The 20,806-nt window shown below is 48.0% G+C and overlaps 2 protein-coding genes across 2 annotated transcripts; one reads left to right on the forward strand and one right to left on the reverse strand.

Moving 5' to 3' along the window:
• Positions 1–1,635: 1,635 nt before the first annotated feature.
• Positions 1,636–3,548, reverse strand: EsH8_V_001176 (MDR family MFS transporter; the record flags this gene model as incomplete). Its single annotated transcript, XM_083273692.1, has 3 exons — positions 1,636–2,811; positions 2,865–3,287; positions 3,351–3,548. The coding sequence occupies 3 exons, from the start codon at positions 3,546–3,548 to the stop codon at positions 1,636–1,638; spliced, it is 1,797 nt and encodes a 598-aa protein (XP_083126407.1).
• Positions 3,549–5,093: 1,545 nt separating this feature from the next.
• Positions 5,094–12,372, forward strand: EsH8_V_001177 (type I polyketide synthase; the record flags this gene model as incomplete). The annotated part of the gene is made up of 4 exons (XM_083273693.1): positions 5,094–5,287; positions 5,345–11,084; positions 11,148–11,468; positions 11,530–12,372. 4 exons carry the CDS (start codon positions 5,094–5,096, stop codon positions 12,370–12,372), a joined length of 7,098 nt encoding a protein of 2,365 aa, XP_083126408.1.
• Between the last annotated feature and the right edge of the window lie 8,434 nt (positions 12,373–20,806).

Raw genomic sequence — 20,806 nt, forward strand, 5'->3', positions numbered from 1 at the left:
TCACTTGTTGCGGCTAGAGACAAAGTTCCGGCGTCTTGAGACGAAAGTGCGACCGTCGGCGATCGCCGAAAACGTCGAAATGTATATAAACTACCCGAATTGGACGCCCGAACTCGCTTGAGATGCCAACCAAACCTTGCCATACCAACTTGAGCAACAGGTTTGCCATGTGTTCGGAATAAAATTTTCCCAATAAGAAGGTTTGTATCTGCCTTTCATGCAGGCGGATTGAGAATGCGACCTGCATGTTTTTTGCTTCGAATCACTGCTGTCAAAGATGAGAATTCTTGCATTGCATGGCGTTGGCAGCTCTGCCAAAATCCTTGAGACCCAACTTGTCGGTTTGATGAGGTCAGTCGATGCGAGCTATGAGTTTGTGCTGGTCGACGGTTCGTTTCCCTCACACCAAGGACCTGGTAAGCTTGACAGCAGGGCACCACTTCCAGCAAAATGCCACAAGCTCCTCATGCTAATGTCATGGTCCAAGGTATGGGTGCAGCACTAGGTGGGCCATTCTATTCTCACACCACTGGCTATTCTCCTGCAGAAATTGCTGCAGCACACCAGCACATTGCAGCAACAGTAGGCGAACTTGGTCCTTTTGATGGCATCTTGGGCTTCAGTCAAGGTGCATCGCTGGCGCTGTCCTACCTCTACCATCAACAAGTCAAAGGAAAGGAACCCGACTTCAAGTTCGCGGTTCTCTTCTCCTCAGTCGTTCCCTTCTCAGCCGACCCAACCTACTGCGAAGGAGAAATCGACGGGCTTTGCTCCTACCGCCGGAGTGGCATCGATGCTAGGGACCTTACACCAAAACAACAAGTCTTCAACGACTGTCTAGTGCGAACTTTTCAGTCGGCATTGAAGATCGGAGCAGTGCTGCCGGACTTCAATCAGGACTTTTTCCGAGATGAGGGTGGCACTGTTCCACGTGTGCTGCATCCGATGCTACTCTCTGATCGCATACATATTCCAACTATTCATGTTTCTGGTCGGCGAGACTTCCCTTTCATGCACGATATGCATGAGATAGGTTATCAAATGTGTGATGTGAGGCTTTCCAAGAAGCTATATCATTCTGGCGGCCACCAACCGCCCAAGAAAGATTGTGAGATTAAGGCGGTTGTCAGGGCTATCGAATGCGCTGTGGACCAATATTATAGACAACCACCATCATTTCTATGATGGGTATGTATGGAACAATGCATAGTAGCACATGGGAAAGGATGACCGCAAAGCAAACACGTTCGTGAAATAGACAGCCTTTCCAACACGATTCCGCCTCTTTGAGTTAGATTTGGACGAGTTCAGTTGTTTGATTATAGTGCAACAAAGCATGCACACTGGCTGGTCTATCCAAACTTTCTGGCCACAATTTGGTGCTTCGCTTGCTTTATGATCAAGTTCAAAAACTATTATCAAAATGCAGAACATCAAATGGGAAAAAGACTTGTTGAGAATTCCTCCTTTTCTATGACACTTTCTTCAAAGAAGAAGTGTGTAAGCTTTTTATTTCAATTCATCGCACATAGTGTGCTTGTCTGTTTGCAGCCTCAGAATTGCCCTTCCTCTGAGGTAATATCTATCTTTTCATACCTAGGTACAGTATTGTTTTAACCCTCTGGCCATATTTGCTCACTCATATGTATTAGCAGTATCGTTTCGCCTGTTAAACACGTTGTTGCCGTCGGAGCTTGCGGGACTGAGAGCGCAATGCTTCATCTCCATGTTGTCCACTGCTCCAACCATCGTGTCCCCAATGCCACTTTCATCGCCCGCTGCCGGCGGCGTCTGCTGCTTGACGGTTCTCCACTGTAATAAAAGGCTTCCAGCGACACTTCCACAAGCAAGCGCCACTGCAACGTACCAGGAATTGGTCAGCGACTTGCTGTATATCCGTATAACTGCCTCTAACTGATCTTTCGGTAATATCCCTGGCATCCGAATAGTATTTGCGCCGCCATCTACAATTGCAGTAGCATTGACGTTAGGAAGCTCTCTGGCCAAACCAGCACGAAGGTCATTTGTGAAAACGTTTTGAGCCACCGAGATGAAAATGGCGCCGCCCAATGTCTGCAAAAACATGACCAAAGCCGTCCCCAAAGGTATTTCTGCCATCGGTAGGACAGTCTGAACCACCATCAGTGGCGTCTGCATGCTTTGTCCGGAACCTAAGCCATATAAAACCTGGTAGCCTATCCAGTCTCTTATAGGAACATCAGGTGTCCAAGTGGTGATGAGCCCTGCGCCGACAGACATGAAAACTGCCGCTGCGATCATGAATGGATTGTAGTAGCCGATCTTGGTAACGCCGACTCCAGCTAGGATCGACGCAAGGGCAGTAGCTAAGATTAACGCCAGGTTCATTAGGCCAGAGTTAACTGCCGATACGCCTTTGATTGCCTGAAACCAAATGGGGATATACTGTCGCATAGTGAAGTCTGCACCTGCAGTGCAAAGTGAAAACCAGCAAGCAGCTGCAACACTCTGCTGAGAAATGACTGTGACTGGTAAAGTGGCGTGTTCTTTGTTGCGTATCTGAATGACAGCGAAACCGATAGACAGCAGCCCAGAGAGGACGAAAAGCATGATTATTCTTGCGTTATTCCAAGGGTAGGTTGTACCACCCCATTGAAGTGCAAGCAAAAGACAGATAACGGCTGGCATCAAAGCAACTGTACCCAATGGGTCGATTTGAAGGAACTTTTCCAGAAGACCTTTGTCCTTGCTTGTGTCTGGCGCAGGAGGAGAATTGAATATGAATACCATGATAACAAGGGCTACAGCACCAATTGGAAGGTTGATGTAGAACTGCATAAAGTCAGGGCTGAATGGCAGAACACGGGTCAAGAGAAGAAACTTACACACCATCGCCATGTTACCTTGTCTGTGAAGGCTCCTCCAAGCAACGGTCCAACAACTGATGCGATAGCATATACAGCGCCGACGAGACCAGTGTAAGCAGGTCTTTTGGGAAGAGGGACAATGACAGCAATGATCGTAAAGGTGCCTGCTAAAATTCCGGCACAGCCAACGCCTGCGACGGCTCGGCCGACAATTAGAACAACTGACTGAGGGGCTGCGCCACATATTGCCGACCCAACCTCAAAAATAACAATCGAAATGAGGTATGTGATCTTAATAGAAAATAGTGTGTACAATTTACCAAAAGTAAGCTGAAAGGTGCAAGTCGTTAACAAGTAAGCGCTACCGTACCAGCCGATATCGTTAATGGAGTTGAACTCGTCGGTAATTCGGGGAATCGCCGTTGATATGATGATGTTGTCCTACATTGAGCTATTGTAAGTCAGCTGTTCGAGAGATCGCATCTTCAGGGTGGGATTCCGTACCAAGCCTACTAGAAAAAGAGTCAAGCACAAGCCGAGAGTGATAACAGAAAGTTTCAGTCCAGTTGGGCCATTTGCACTGGGATCTGAGGGCGGGCCGTCAGGGACGGGTCTCTCGATGACCGCTGGCTCGCCGGACTCGAAGTTGGACTTGCGGGCGTCGATTTTAGGCAACTTGGACAGTTTTACCGTCGAAGCCATTTTTAGTGTTGAAAATTGTCGTTCGAGTTTGAATGGAGGACTTTGAAATATCAAGAACACCACAAAGAGAGCCTTTGTAGTTGGCAATGTGAGCTTGTCAGTGAGATCTCGAGTTTTCAATGGACTCCGAGTTCGGCGGTGTCGTCATTTAGGAATCGGATGCAAGCCTGTCAACACATTGAGTACTTGCTATTAGTACGGACAAAGTCGTAGACTGATGGCTTACATGCGGTCATGAAAAATTCCGTGACCGTAACAGCTCTGTGTCATTTTCGACGGAGCATTCGATATCATTGTTTTGTTGACACCACGAGTCATATTAAACGCGGACAGTCTAACCTTATCAAAGGGCCTTGATCCGAATCATGGATGAAGCATACTGTTCAATCAGAGTTTCCGAGCCTAAGAAAGAAACTTTCTGCGGGTTTAATGCATATGATCCTCTTTTCTGCGTTCCAACGCTGTTTCCCAATCTGGAGATATTTACTCGTCGGACATATAAGGACTGTGCCGACAAAACATCCACGTAGCAACATCGTCTCGGATCGTACCGTTTTTGGCAATCCGGTTGCTACGGATAACATTGTTATGATGACTGTTTAGTCACAATTCAATCGTCAAAGTGATGATTTTTGATCATATGCAGTGCTGATACCACAGTGATTGTTATTCTCACATGGTAGAGTCCATAGAAGGTTATTGTAGAGTCTTTTACAGTGTCGTCGGCTCAAATCCTAGAAACTCATCTTTTGATAACCCAGACAACTTGCTGCCTGCAACATTGTACCCCATTTGCAACTAACTGCCATCAAACCCATCAGTCACTCGCCATGGCACCTTACATGACTCAAGTTACGTCGTCGGAGCTGGGCTCTCCAGTGGACAGTGTCCAGTCACCTAGAGGAGTCCCGTCAGAGCCCATAGCCATCATTGGCATGAGTTGCAACTTCTCCGGACACGCAACAACCCCGGATAAGCTCTGGGAATTAGTTGCCAATGGCAGAGACGGATGGTCCTCGATACCGAGGTCGAGATTCAACAAAGATGCATTCTACGATGGGGATCACGCAAAGATCGGAATGGTATTATATTTACCTGATCATACGTGTCTCTGAATAGCAGAGCTAATACCTAAGCTAGTCTAACGTGGTAGGCGGTCATTTTATTCAAGATGATGTATCTAAATTCGACGCATCATTCTTCAACTTTACAGCAGAAATCGCAAATGTCAGTCAATACCTGAGTTATCAAGCTTCGTTGATGATATATGTCTAAATTGGGTTTCCAGGCGATGGATCCCCAGATAAGAATTCTCTTGGAGTCTGTATTTGAAGCGTCAGAGAATGGTAGGTTGACTTATCAATGTCATCATATGCATCGGTAATGCTCACAGTATTGCAAACAGCTGGAGTCACATTGCAGAACTTGGCAGGCAGTAACACTTCTGTATATGTGGGCTCATTTTCCAGAGACTATCATGACAGTCTCATGCGTGACCCCGATACACTGCCACGAACGGCTTTGACTGGCAACGGCGTTGCCATGATGTCAAATCGGATCTCACACTTTTTTGATCTCCATGGCCCCAGCTTGACAACAGACACTGGCTGCTCTGCTAGCTTAACGGCGTTGCACCTTGCTGTGCAAAGCATCCGCAACGGCGAGTCCCGGATGTCTATCGTCGGAGCATCAAACCTCTTGCTGAACCCTGACCCATTCATCGTTATGTCAGGTCTTGGGTGAGTAGCACAGGTTACGGTGTTGGTGCTAAATTTTGAGATGCTGACAATGAATAGTGTCCTTGGCGCCGACGGTAGATGCTATGCCTGGGACAGTCGAGCAAATGGCTACGGCCGTGGTGATGGTATTGCCACTCTGCTACTCAAGTCCCTGCGGGACGCTCTTGCGGATGGCGATTCTGTCCATGCAGTTATCCGAGAGACTGCTGTCAACCAAGATGGCAAGACTCCAACGATTACTTCTCCTTCCTCCGATGCGCAGGAAGAGTTGATCCGATCATGTTACCAGCGAGCTGGGCTTGATCCCTCGAAGACGCCGTACGTAGAGGCTCACATGACTGGAACTCCAACTGGCGACCCTATCGAAGCCAGCGCCATCAGTCAAGTGTTCAGCAAGGCCCGAAGCACAGATGACCCAGTTCTAGTCGGCTCCATCAAGACAAATCTGGGACACTTGGAGGCATCAAGTGGCATTGCTGGGGTTATCAAGGCGATCATGATGGTCAAGCACGGTATCATCCCCCCCAGTTTGAACTACGAGAAGGCCAACCCGAAAATCGACATGCAAGCCCTTAAAGTAAAGGTCCCTCTGGTTGTGCAAGACTGGCCGCAGGGCATGCCTCGACGTGTTTCGGTGAACAATTACGGCTATGGGGGTACGAATGGTCACGTCATCATAGATGGATTGGCTGAGCACTTGATCGAATTCCAGTGTAAGAGCTCTGAATCAAACGAGCCGCGGCTCATGGTCTTGAGCAGCAAAGACTCCAGTGTCACTTCCCAGATGCTGGAAAACTTCAAAGCGTACTTAGAGGCTCAGAAGTCGGCAGGGGTATATGTCAACTTGAACAATCTTGCGTACACCCTCGAATCACGGCGATCGCACTTCCCTTGGAGGGTCGCAATATCAAGTCTACATTCCCAGCAAGATTTGATTCGTGCTCTTGAAGACCCGACCAATCAGACCATCACTCTCGCTAAAGATGCCCCTCGAATCGGCTTTGTCTTCAATGGACAGGGAGCTCAGTGGCATGCCATGGGCCGGGAACTAATTGCAGTCTATCCGATCTTTAGAAAAGCTCTGCTACATGCCGATGTCTCACTGGCATATTACGGCGCCGATTGGTCTCTGCTTGAGGAGCTTCAGCGTGACGCAAAGTCGACTCGCGTTAACGAGCCAAGGCTCAGCCAACCGGTTTGTGTGGCCCTTCAGATCTGCTTATTTGATCTCCTAAGATCATGGGGAGTCAATCCCAGCGCTGTCACGAGTCACTCGAGCGGTGAAATTGCCGCTGCATACGCAGCTGGTGCCTTGACCTTCGAGGAAGCCCTTGGCGTCGCTTACTTCCGAGGCGCCTTGACAGAGAAATACCAGGCAGCTTCTACGGTACCGGGTAGTATGATGGCAGTTGGTCTCGGGAGCGATGATGCTTGGTCTTATCTGTCAAAGCACGGTATCGAAAAAAGCGTTGTTACTGTAGCATGCGTCAACAGCCTGTCTAGTGTGACTCTCTCCGGCGATCTTGAGGCTATCGAACGTCTCGAGAAACAGCTTTCTCAGGACCAAATCTTCGCTCGAAAGCTCAAGGTGAAGTCGGCATACCATTCTCATCACATGTTGCCTATGGCCGGCGAGTACCTATCAGCTTTGAAAAACATCATCGAGCCAAAGCTGAAGTGGAACAAGATGATATACTCTTCACCAGTCACGGGAGATCTCATTGAGAGCCCAGAAAAACTCGGACCCCAACACTGGGTCAACAACCTTTTATGGCCGGTACTATTCTCTCAATCTTTTGAGAAGATGTGCGTACCTGACTCAGCCGGAAGCCATTCCAATGTCGATTTCATTCTCGAGGTCGGCCCACACTCAGCATTAGCCGGTCCGATACGACAGATTTTGAAGACCGCTGCCTTGAAAGACAAATCCTTGTCGTACGCGTCATGCTTGTTGAGGGATCAGAATGCAGTCGTTGCCATACAAACAGCAGTAGGATCAGTCTGGTCTAGGGGCTATCCAGTCGACCTTGCCGCAGTCAACTGTCAAAATGATCGCGGAGACTACAACGTGATTGCCGACCTTCCTTCGTATCCTTGGAACCACTCCAAGAGCTTCTGGTTAGAGCCTCGAATCAACGTTGCGCATCGCAAGCGAAAACACGTGCGGCACGAGCTTTTAGGTTCTTTACTCTCCGGCCCTGCAAATACGAGTCCAACTTGGAGACATTTTCTCAAACCGTCGGAGCTGCCGTGGCTGCGTGACCATTTGGTGCAGTCGGATATTGTATACCCTGGTGCTGGAGGTATTGCGATGGCTATCGAAGCCATCAAACAGTTTTCCCAGTCTGCGCGAGATTCTATTGACGGTTATTGTCTCAAAGATATCGAGATCAGCAACGCACTTGTTATTCCCGACACAGACGGAGGAATTGAAGTTCAATTGTGTCTCCATCCTTGTGACGGCAAGAACCTAGAGCCTGGATGGTATGAGTTTTCACTCAAGTCCCCCAGCAGTGATGGGGAGTCTTGGACCGAACATATTCACGGCTATGTGTCAGAGAGAAGAAGGGAGAAGTCTTTGTTGGCACCGATAGCAACCACCCTTCTGCCGAGAATCGAAGACGATTACGTTCGACAAGTTGACGTTGACGATCTCTTCAGCCGCCTGAGGAAACTGGGGCTTCAGCATGGCCCGTCTTTCCAGAACATGCTTAAAATCCATGGGAAGGACTCAGGCTCGCGTTTTCAGTTTCATATAGCCGATGCGAAGTCAAACAGCAGCCATGTGTTGCACCCCACAACGTTAGACTCTATCTTCCAAGGCGCATACGCTGCTCTATCGCCTGAAGCATACCAAAACGCAATGGTTATACCGAGGTCTATTGAAGAAGTGTTTGTTGCCTGTTCGATTGCGTCATCTCCGGGTACTCAACTAGAGTCAATTGCAACAACCATTAAGCAAGACAAGTCTGGGTTCCGATCGTCAATAGCCACTCACGACCCGCAAACCCCGGAAACAATTATTTTGGATGTCAAAGGTCTATACTGCCAGGCAGTCGGAGGCTCGATCCAAGACCAGGGCCCCCAGGATGTGCCGAAGCTTCTTTTTAAGATGTTGTGGCATCCTGACTTGTCGCTTATGCCAGCCGAGACTCTAAAAAAGAATCTTACGTATAAGGCTGACGAACATGAACTCTCCATCAACAAGAAACTCGTCCGCGCGGCTTGGTACTTCATTTCTGACGCTATCCAAGACCTAAGCTCAGATGAACAGGCACTGGCTGATATGGAGTGGTACCACAAAGCTCTCCACCGCTGGATGCTATCTCGCTACGAGGCTGGACTTGCTGGCACACTAGCTCGCGGCAGTGCATCCTGGGCCAGAACCAGCAAGGGGATTAAACACATGTTTTTTGATGAAGTGGCGTCTCAGAGTGTCAACGGTCGTCTTTTGTGTCGAATTGGGCAGAACTTGTCCAAGATCCTAAGGAAACAGGCGGCGCCTCTTGAGGTGATGATGGAAGGGAACCTTCTTTACGAGTTCTACGAGAAAGCGCTTCGATGCAACCGGTCCTACGCCCAAGTTCAAAAACTGGTGCACCTATACTCAATGAAATATCCCAGGTCAAATGTTCTGGAGATCGGAGGCGGCACCGGTGGATGCACAGGCTCAGTTTTGAAGGGGCTGACTGAGGACACCCCAGACGGCAGGCCGCGCTTCTCTTCTTACACATTCACCGACATCTCAGCTGGCTTCTTTGAGGCAGCCGCTAAGAAGTTCTCCGAGTATGGAGACATGATGAGTTATAGGAAACTTGACATCGAGGTTGATCCTACCGAACAGTCATTCAACGCTGGCTCGTACGACCTCGTCATCGCCTGCCAAGTGCTCCACGCAACCAAAAACATGGAGAAGACAATGGAGAACGTCAGAAAGCTATTGAAGCCCGGAGGCAAGTTGATCCTCGTTGAGACCACAAAAGACACACTCGACGTGCAGTTGGTTTTTGGCACGCTCCCTGGATGGTGGCTTGGAGAAGAACGCAAGGACGGGCCGAATCTCACACTCGAGCACTGGGGTCGTGTGTTGAGAAACAGCGGCTTCGACGGAATAAACATAGACGTTCGCGACATGGAGGACGATGACAACTACTCTTTCAGTGTCATGGTCTCGACCGCCGCTGCACCGACATCTTTCCCTTCCGGGGCCTATATTCTTTCTGCAGCCGAAAATATTCCCAACGACTGGATGTGCGGTCTTCAAAAAGCCATCGAAACAAAGACAGGGGTTACTACCGTTGTAGTAGACTGGAACAAGACTGATGCAACTGACAAGGTGTGCATCATGCTGGTTGAAATGGTCGCACCTATCTTGAGACATATGACAAACTATGAGTTTGAGTGCATCCAAAGGCTTCTGACGACTGCCAGAGGTGTTTTGTGGGTGACCCGGGGTGGCCTCATCCACGGTGGTGAACCTGACATGGCGCTTCATTGGGGCCTTCTTCGAACGCTTCGGATGGAAGATGCTGGTAGGCGATACGCCTCTCTTGATCTTGACTCCACCGAGGCTACTTGGAGCGACAAGAATGCAACATTTATTGCAGACGTGTTCAAGAATACGTTCAACTTGAGACTGAAGCCGCAAGACATCGACTGGGAGTACGCAGCCCAGAATTCCCTGGTCTGTGTATCGCGCATTTATAACGACGAGTTGTCGAACACGTCGTTGGCCCCAAAGGATTCTGAGCCAGAACCTCAGCTCAAAGAATTTGATGCTGAGGATTCCACTTCAAATCTACAGATGGAGGTTGGAACTCCCGGACTCCTGGATACTCTCCGCTTCAGGGAAATTGAAAGTTTCCAAGACCTACTGGCTGTAGGTCAATTAGAGATTGAGCCCCGCGCATTTGGCCTCAACTTCAGAGATGTATTAGTTGCTCTCGGTCAGCTTGACGAAACTATTATGGGCTACGAGTGCAGCGGTGTCGTTACCAGACTAGGCTCTGAAGCCCGAAAGGAGAGCGGTCTGAAGGTGGGCGACCGAGTCTGTGCCATACTCCGCGGAAACTGGTCAACGAGGGTTCTGATCAACTGGCCATGTGCTATCCGGATCCCAGACAGTATGTCTTTCGAGGAAGCAGCCACCGTGCCCATGGTGTTTGCTACAGCCTATCACGGGCTGTATGACATCGGGAGGCTCACGAAAGGAGAAACGGTTCTGATCCACGCCGCGACGGGCGGTGTTGGCCAAGCCGGGATCATGCTAGCTCAACACCGAAGCGCAGAGATCTTTGTTACTGTCGGTAGCGAAGCCAAGCGTGACTTTGTCATGAAGCAGTTCGGAATTGCTAAAGACCACATATTCTCGAGCAGAGACACGTCCTTTGGACCCGCAATCATGGCAGCTACGGGCGGCAGGGGAATCGACGTTGTGCTCAACTCTCTCTCTGGCCCTCTTCTCAAAGAATCCTGGGACTGCGTGGCAAGATTTGGCCGTTTTGTCGAGATAGGCAAGCGTGACATGGAAGCTGCAAAAACCCTCGACATGAGCAATTTTCGACGCGCTGCCTCTTTCGCTGCCGTCGATCTCTTTCAACTGGGTAAATATAACGGGCTGGTACTTCAGGGGGTTCTTCGAGATATTATGCAACTTTTTGGCCGCGGAGAGCTTCGGACTGTAGCTCCGATGACCACTTTCCCCATTTCTGAAGTCGATAAAGCGTTCAGGTTAATGCAGAGTGGAAAACATCTTGGTAAGATAGTCGTGAAACCGAGTAGGACGGACTTGGTCAAGGTATGGAAATCACTGAAACCTGCTCGTAGATTGGCAAAGTGGAAAACATTAACTTTTTTCTAGGTCATTCCTTCTGTTGAGCCGGTGGCCTTATCTTCTAACTCATCGTATCTCATTGTCGGTGGCATGGGAGGTATCGGCCAGTCAATTGCACGATGGATGTCCAACAGTCTCGACTGTAAAAACCTCATCATACTTTCCCGGAACGCGCGGACACATCCAGGGTGCGCTGATCTTATCGCTGATGTTGAGGCTGCGGGGTGCAAAGTCAGCGTTCAAAATTGCGATTTGTCGAATGAGAACGATTTTCGCTGGCTTCTAGACGACATCAAGCGAAGCTTTCCGCCGGTCCGTGGTGTGATCCATGCCGCAATGACGTTAAATGTAAGTACGGCACTTATCTCGATGACTCGTGTATCAGAATCCCAAACTCAGTTTCTCGCAGGACTCCATTTTCCCAAATATGACATACGACCAATGGCTCGCCGCAACGGGCCCGAAGATTTCTGCAACGTGGAACATCCACAACAATCTCCCGGGACTTGACTTCTTCATCATGTTGTCATCCTTAACAGGCCTTGGCGGCAACACCAGCCAGGCAAATTATTCGGCCGGGGGGACATTCCAGGATACCTTCGCCAAGTATCGTACCTCTCGTTCACTCCCTGCTGTTTCCATTGACCTGGCTAGCGTCCAAGAAGTGGGCTTCGTTGCCAACACCGAAGGTGTTGCAGAGCGCTTGACTAAGACAGGTCTTGCCGACATCAACGAAGCCCAAATGCTCAAGATTGTTGAGTCGGCTATCCAAAACCCCCTGCGGCCTGTCGACCTCAGTCAGCTCATAACGGGTATTTTGGAATTCGATGAGTCATCCACTGTAGCTTGGGTCAACGACAAGCGATTCTCGTCTCTGCAAGTTAGTCGCAATTCCAAGGAGGGCTCACGTAGCAGGTCAGACCGCTCAGGGGGCCCGGCTATGCGACTATCGGATTCCCTTCAGTCGGTGACGAGCGGTTCACGTGCGGTACTTCTCATTTTGGAGGCCATCGTCTCAAAACTTGCGGATATGTTTGGACTGGACGCAGCCGAGATTGACAAGGAATACCCAGTCTCCAAGTACGGAGTAGACTCACTCATTGCAGTGGAGCTCCGCAATTGGCTTGTATCAAGCGCTGGCGCGGAGACGACAAGCATCTTCGACGTGCTACATAGCCCGAACTTGACCATATTAGCCGAGAAGATCGGAGAAAAAAGCCGATATGTCTCAAGCATGGTGAAATCCTTTTAGACTTAGGTTCAACTGGGCTCTGTCGAAATCCCTGTCTGTTGTTATGTAGTTTTTCAAAATGCTTACATTGAATTATCGGTTCAGTAATTTCATTGCGTGGTGAACCAATTTTGAGATGTTTGGCAAAAAGGAATGTAGGTAAACATCATTTCGATGCTCGCATTAGCCAAGTTTGGAACTCGTGTGTGAAAGCCAACCCCTATCCCTGGGCTGCCGTTCCTGCGCCGACGCTTCCCACGTCGTCGTAGTGCGAGCAAGATATGCACATTGAGATCATAAAAATGCAAAAACGTTACCGAGTTTGAACAAGTTCGCGACTTTCGTCTGCTGCATACTGTGCTTATTCCAAGCCCATCACTTCGCGTAATCACATTCAAACACAGCCATTTTGAAGATTAGCCAATCGCTCATACGGCGCAAAGTATGTAACCTTTTGTCATGGATTCCAAATTGAGTTATATCGACACGATCTCTAAGCTTCGCTACTAACACTTCTGGGACCTATATAATTTTCGCACTCCATCATCATCGTCCTCATGCACCGAATCTTTCTTTCCGCGCCAAGCAATGGCGCTAACTGTGCCTTTCGCGATCCAACTCTCGCTTTGATTTTGTTAATGAGCTGGCAGAATTCTGTTAGCTGGCCGGTGACGAGGCATCTTATCACCTGGTTCCGCTCGGATAGACTCTCCATCTTGTAAGAGCAAAACCATATCGCTGATCCACCCGTGAGCGATGAGTTTGTTGGCTGGGCCTTCTGGACGACGTCGACGTAGCATCGGACTGTCTTCTCGCAGATGTTGCTGAGATACTGTCCAGCCATGGCTAGGAGCATCATACTTTCCGAGCGCGACTTGCAGAGTGTGCAGCTGAGGATTGTTTCGCAGCCTTTGATGGCTTCACGGCAGCAACTCAATAGCCCATCTATCGTAGGCTGTTCTGTATTGGCCCCCTCATTCCCAAGTTGCTCGAGCAAATGCGCTGCAAGTCGTAAACAGCGGCACTCAGCCCTCTTTTTATATGTGTTCTCGGCGTTCTTCAAAAGGGCACTGATAGGACTTGGTGCCGGTGCAGACATTCTGTATGCCATTGGTGCTTGTTTTTGGCTTGGCTGTGAAGTTGTATTCTTGGCTGCCGGCGAATCTGCCGGTGGAAGATAGGTATTTGGAGAGAAACTGTCGTCCAGGAGCAAATCCAGACTTGTTGATGACAAACATGGCGTGGAGGATGAATCTTCGATCACTTGATTAGAATCTGGAAAAAGCATGGAGTATTAGTTTGGTTATCGACTACGCCGGAAATTGAGTGCAGGTTAGACTACTCACCGTTCATGTCGAAGTCTTCCATCTGAGTCTCCTGGGAGCTGGCCCCATCATCTTCACTGTCAATTGCCTTTTCCAAATATGGAACATCTTTTCCGAGGTTTTGCCAAGGACCACTGATATCTCCAGTCTTCAGAGTTGACATGTGGATTGTGCCGTTCGGCGACAACAGGCTGAATGACGACAGCCATTGATCAATCTGGTCATTTTGACATTCTTTTTCATTGTGGTTGCTCAGAAATTCTCCCATTGGGTTGGTTGCGCACAGGGTGACGTTTCTATCGTGTTTTGGAAGAGAATTGTGTCTTTGTAGCTGGCCCATAACCACATTCGTCTCGGGGTCCTGGTTGAGTGTCTGATATATCATGGACGGTTCAATTGTGAAGTGATCGGAGATTGCTGGGGAAAGAGGCATATTTGCCTCCTCATGTGTAGATTGGTTTGTCTGAGCCGTGTCTTTGGCCGAAGTAGTTGATAGTTTTCGTTTTCGGATCGCCGCGCGGTTGGCAGCATACTTGCAGATATGTGAGGCTGACTTGCATCTATCACAGCCAGTTGGATTGCCGTTGCAACGCAACTACACGCCAAAACTTTGGGTCAGTACTTGGCAAGACTGGAGGTCTTCAAGATGAATGCGCACCTTGCGGGCCCGGCAAAATTCACAAGCTATATGTGGCTTCCCCCTTTTGTTCCGGTTGATCACAGACTCAGCGTTATTCTCCACAAACTTTGGCTCGTTTTGTTGTAGATCATACATCAGAGTGCCGAACATCTTTGCTTTTCTAGCACGGTAAATAATGTAATAGAAGCGGCTGCCTGAGCGAGGACTAGCGATGACGCGGTTAGATCCTAACAATAAGTTCCATTCGATCTATTCAGGCGACACCTTGGCTCATTCGTAGCCACTGCCATTGTATCCTTGGGGCGAATATACCGAAGACCCAATAGTATAAACTTTGGTTGACATGTGTGCCGCGCTTAGCGGCTTCCGAGGGCACACATGCGGCCTGAGAAAACTTTGCCAGTTAAGATTTCTTTGTCATCGATGAATCAATTGCAAACACCAATGATTTCGTTCGACGTTCACATCGAGTAGTTATAGCTGCAGTAGAGAGACAGAGTTCATGCAAGGGCTAGTTTCAACAATTGCAAAAAGAAGATGCGCTCGCAACGCATAACTTAAGACGTAACCCAAGGATACTTTAGCGTCAGAAAGGTAGGCAAGCTTACACAGTAGGGTACCAAAAGTTTCAATCCACCCACCTGCATTTTCACTACATAACTTTAACAAGCAAGAAAACAATGAAATTTTAGATTTATATAATAAAACTATCCCATCGGGTACCAATAGATAGCACTTTCGCTAAGCCCTAGAATCTCCACTATTTACACTTCATTACTCCGCATTCAGAGGGGTACCTTAACGATACAACATTTACCACTATGCTTTTTTACCTATTATCACTACTATTACTAGCATTTTAATTAATGTTACAATGTCTAGTGATTCCGACAACTCTATTACTTCCAATACTTCCGCTACTTTTATACTTAGTACTATAGTAGTTAAGGTCTATCTTGAAGACCTAGCTACTACCTATAATACAGCTTGTAAGTGTTACAAGTAGGCGAGGGCAACTAACTGTAGCATAAAGCATAAGCTTCAGTAATGATGCACCTATATCATTATCCCCTGTTCTACACTATATAGCTACGCTGTACAGAGGTGCGTCTCAAAATTTTGTACTGGAAGTGCCAAGAAAAAAGAAGCAAAATCACCCCGTCAATAATATCAAAGGGGCTACATCATATCCAAGACCTTCGCTATTTAACTCGCTATATCTCTTCACTTTCTAAGACACAAAGCCTCTGTATGCAATTCTCGTAGTAATCTGCTCATTCTATAATTCCCTGCAAATATACTGAGTTCCTGATAAGGCCTTGTTTCTAAGTGTATTTCCCGAGTTTGGCCCCATTTAATGTCTTGGCAGATTTAGTAGAAACTTTTGGTACGCTCCTCCATACATGGACTAACTGTACCGATCGTAACACCATGTCTTCCCTCCAAGAGGCATGTCTCTATGCTGAGGATGAATCGGGCATATCACGGGTATAAGTAGGGAAACTCTAGACTAGTGGGGACAACCAACCTACGTCACAGCCTGCCTACAGTCATGAAGCTCTACATAGTGTAGGAGGTACAATCACACTATCAACGTAGCGTACAGGAATTAAACCTACAGCCCTTTAACGTAGGGTAGGTACATCATTGTATTACAAGTAGGTGAGGATAACTAACTGTAGTATAAAGTAAAAGCTTCAGTAATAATATACCTATGTTATTTTCCTCTATTCTATACTATATAGCTACGCTATATAGAGACTAACTATACCGATTGTAATAGTAAGCTAGATGTTACAGTCAGATATCCAACAGTAGGGTTTGTGTTAACAGAGCGCTGAGGTTGATGCTGGAACAGTAGTTGTATGTGCTGTAAGTTGTAGGGCTAGACCTAGGCTTCAGAAGGTATGGTGATCAATCATACATTTAACAAGGTCGCGGGACTAGTGACATCACTAATGAAGGATATTGAGAGTCATATGAGAATCAATCACAAGTTGATTGCTAAAGAGCTATAAAAATTTGATCTCAAGCTCCTCTAAGCTCATCCTATTTATAAGTCCTAATTACCCTTCAGTGTAATCTAGTGATTGTTACTGTGGGTATTCTGTAATCGTTTATAGATACATTTTATAAGCGCTTATACATGCCAAACTATAATCGCTTATAGATTCTCTACTTGACTGATTATTGTCTTTATCTTATCTGCATGTGACTTATACTATAGTTCTTCTGTATCCGAGTAAGCCCTGCTTACTTTCCGTGCTTATATCCTGCTTAGCCGCCAGTTCCTCTGTGGGGTGTACCCTGGTCGGTTATGTTTCCAACGGGTTGTAACATAAAAGCGTGTAAATCGACTGTTATTTCCTGAAGTTGTAGTAGTTCAGAGGAAGCGGGATGGTTCTAGGAAGACGCGTCGGGACGCGTGTATAGGTAAAGTGGATTGAAACTTTTGGCACCCTACTGTACATGCAGCTATGCTATTACTATTTTTTTTAAACTGGTATGATGGGGTAAAAAGGTTGTAATTACTACTATCAATAGAGATAAAACCAGTGGCAGACGACGTACTACGCCAGCCATACATTACCCCAAATGTCATCGCTAGTATCAACTAAGCGAAAAAAATACTTCTAGGCACTCTAATTATTTAACTTGCTGCAGGTGTGAGAAAATGTGGTTTAGCTTTTCTTAATGTAATATTTAACTTGTATGACATTATGCCGAGGAACTCGTATTTATGTCTGGGCTGGTCCTCTCGAGCTTTTGCTACGTTGACCGTGCATCACATAAAAAACGCGAGTAAGTCACCAAGTGGACAGATAATAGCTTTCAATGCTTATCAATAGAAGTTTATATGTTTCAGGGGCGTGTCAGTACTCGTGCCCCGCACCCCCTGACTCAGGATTCAGATACTGCCAAAGGTAGTGGGATTGTCACGACCCCCCCCCCCCCCCCCCCCCCAACAAAAAAAAAACCACCAGTTCCGACACATGTGGCATAGGACGAGACTTTCGATTGGTAATTTCGGATATCTACCTCTCGGGTTGGCCCAAATGGGACGCGCCGTTGGAATATCCGATCTGGATACTCTCTCCTCTTGCTGTCAAGTCTTATTGCGCTTAGTGATGACGGTTGCTGGGCGTTGGATTAGATCTTTTCAGGCACCTCAACGAAAATCATGTTCTGATACCATCAGCCGGGGACTCTTTGGAGGTTGTCCTATAAAAAACCTCTCTATTGATGCGTTGCAATTAGAACAGAGGCGTCACGATTCGTTGATGGATTTAACCTTGACCAAACTTCCGTCAATTTCAACGGTTCTCACGATCACACTTCATCTCAACCCCAAAGAGGCAAAAGAATGGACGCAACCCTAAGTGCCGTTGAACATGGCATGGCCACTGTTGTTTCTACGCCTTGGATTGCTCGATCCAGCGTTGGATGGTTACCATTTAGTAGTTTGCTGAGTTGTCTCGGCATCGTTGTACGTGAGAGCATGCGACCCTTCACGTATACGGATCTGTGCTAACTAAAGGTCGCGTGGGGCGTAGTTGATTATATTCCCGTTGCTTTTGGCATTATACAACCGTTATTTACACCCAATCTCTCACGTCAAAGGCCCTTTCATAGCTGCAATATCACCTGTAGGAAATTCCCAATGTTATCGAGTCTTGTAGCTACTGACGGACCTACCAGCTCTGGCTGATGTGGTCAGTCTCAGGGCACCGCCTGAACAACGATATTGAGAAGGTCCACGCCCAATATGGTATATGTCTTTCATTCTCCAGGTCTATCATCAGGGCCGTATTGACTCTTGTGTCAAAAAGGGCCTGTTGTTCGTATTGGTCCCAACGAATTATCATTCGCTACCGAAGATGCTCTGAAAACCATTCACAATCCCGAGCCGAATAGCGGACACTTTACCAAGCAAGGCACCATTGAGGCACTTTTAGCGAAGCTCATTTGGGCCGCACCAAACTTGCTGACAACTACCGATAAGGCGGCCCATAAACGTCTACGAACGACCTTACAGCCAGCGTTCACCGCGAAGGCGCTTATGGAACAAGAAGATATCGTCCAGCACCATGTGAACAAGACAGTAGAGGCATTAAAGGCAGCACTGGAAGGCAAAAAAATCGTAAATATCACCGATCACTTTGCTCGGATGATATGGAGCATAGTTGGCGACTTATCCTTTGGTGAACCCCTGCTACATGATCAAATGAGTACTTTAAGGCCTGTGGTTCTCGGCACGATGCAAAGCTAATCAATGTTGCAGGTACATATGAAAAGTTGAAGTATGCTTATAGCGGGGGTGCGCCGCTCCTCGAACTTTTCCAGTTTCTGACGGAAATACCTTTGCTCGGTGGGCTGGCCAAGTTGCCCGTCATGATTGTACCGCACGTCTTTAGAGTCCCAAAGAACTTTTTGTTAATGAACCAACTGAGGGAGTAAGTTGGCCACCCTTTGCCCGACGGGGCGTGAATGGTTACACATCTTAATCGCCTCCTCTTAGCTGTATTGAGCGTCAGGGAGGACGCAAAGACTTCCTTACCGCTATTTTAGCAGCCAAAGAGTCAGCTGGCCTGACTCAGGCAGAGATTCTCAGCAACTCTGCTCTGTTTGCGTGAGTCCCCTATCACCTTCCTTTCTTCGTCTGATGTGTTCTAAGGCAGCCTGCTTACACGGAGGGCAAATAGTATGGTGGGGTACGACACTTCCGCTACAACCCTATCAGCAGTTTTCTATCATGTTCTACGCGAGCCGTACCACTATAGAAAGCTTCAGGAAGAGGTTCGGTCAGCCTACGCATCTGTTAGCGAGGTCACCGCGCAGAGTGTGCTCCGACTCCCCTACCTCAACGCATGCATCCAGGAAACCCTACGTCTGCTACCACCCATTAATGGTCGAGGCTCCCACAGAATCTCTCCTGGGGCCATGATTGATGGGCTGTATGTTCCGAAAGGGGTCAACGTTTCAGCCGACATTTGGACAATTCAGCGCCGCCCCGACTATTGGGCGCTCGCGGACCAGTTTCAGCCTGATCGCTGGATTAACAACGGCTCGGGCACAATATTCGAGCATGATCTTCGGACGAGTTATCGTCCATTCCTTGTTGGTCCACGTGTGTGCATTGGGCGTGAGATGGCGCTGCAGTCTATTCGTCTGACCGTTGCCAAAATCGCATTCGCTTTCCACCTGGAGATGACTAACCGAGACACGTTCGTTTGGGAAAGGGACGCTGGCAATGACTATGTGTGGCATGATTATAACATTTTGGTTAAAAGTGCTACGTGAACGGTTTCTGTTTTCAGTTCTCATGTTAACAAGGATAATCAGTCAGTGCTAGCTTTGTATGTAAACTCTAGATAGATCTGTAAACGAGTATTACCTTCGAAATCATCAGAGCTTCTGACCTTTGACTGTTGAAGTGGGCAATGCTGTTGAAGTACGTTAATTGATATGATATCCTTGTTCTGATTATTGGTGTGTGTATCTCAGGAAATCCCCTCAGTTGCCTGGCCGTATTTGGCCAAAGGCAAAATGCACGTGCCATCGGATTTTGGTCATTTGGCTGTCAAAGTCCGTGTCCCAGCCCATGTAACCGACATTCCTCCGAACTGCCCCACTCTGTCTGGGTTTGGCTGCTGTCGAGAGAACTACTGTATACCCCTCCGGATTGGAGAACTCCGCCTGAACACTCAGACGCCCACCTTAATTATTAGGGAGGCTGCCGCCATCAATTAGTGCTTTTTGAGAGCATACACATGACTTGCTCATAATTGGACCTCGGTGAAATCTTGCCCCAGATGCGCGGCGATTGATCTGCTGTATTGTACTGCCTACTTCAACACAACTGGTATCTGCGGGGTCTGGGGCGCCTGTCGCTACACCATTGGTAATTCGTGTTGCGCGCTCTATGCGAATACCGGCGACAGCACTGACTACATCTACAGGGTTGCTGGGAGCACCTATACGTAGACTTTGGAGGTCCCGGACCATCCGAGTCAACTAGGTTTCTCATTTCTCATTTCGTTACACATGCTGAGGAGTGGCTGACTGTTGCTGGGTGACAGCGTGGATATACCAAAAGAGCAGCTGAAGTTTTGTAACTATTCGCTCCGCTAGTCTAACGTTGCAAGCTCAACTAGCGACTTTGTCACTGAAGCCGAAAGTACGTGTAATGACTTAGTTTGAGCTCAAGGATTTTAACCTGCGAAGTGCCGGAATTCCATATTCGGCCCCGGCCCGACGGCCAAAGACCGGATCGGGTACAACCGTCCCAGCAACCAGCCTCCGGCCTGCAACGGGTTCGCCGTCGCCCTTCGCCATCGCAACTGGAAACCAGGTCGATAATATAGGGTGTCCTAGTACAAGCAGCGATCAGGTGCAATATCCTTCCTAGTGCACGGAGCTAAGGCTCAGAGAAACACATGACTCAGTCACTCACCCATTCGATTTGCATCACCGATCGGTATCCTCCACG

Source organism: Colletotrichum jinshuiense, chromosome 5 (genome assembly GCF_051148585.1).
Source record: "Colletotrichum jinshuiense chromosome 5, complete sequence".
Lineage (NCBI taxonomy): Eukaryota > Fungi > Ascomycota > Sordariomycetes > Glomerellales > Glomerellaceae > Colletotrichum > Colletotrichum jinshuiense.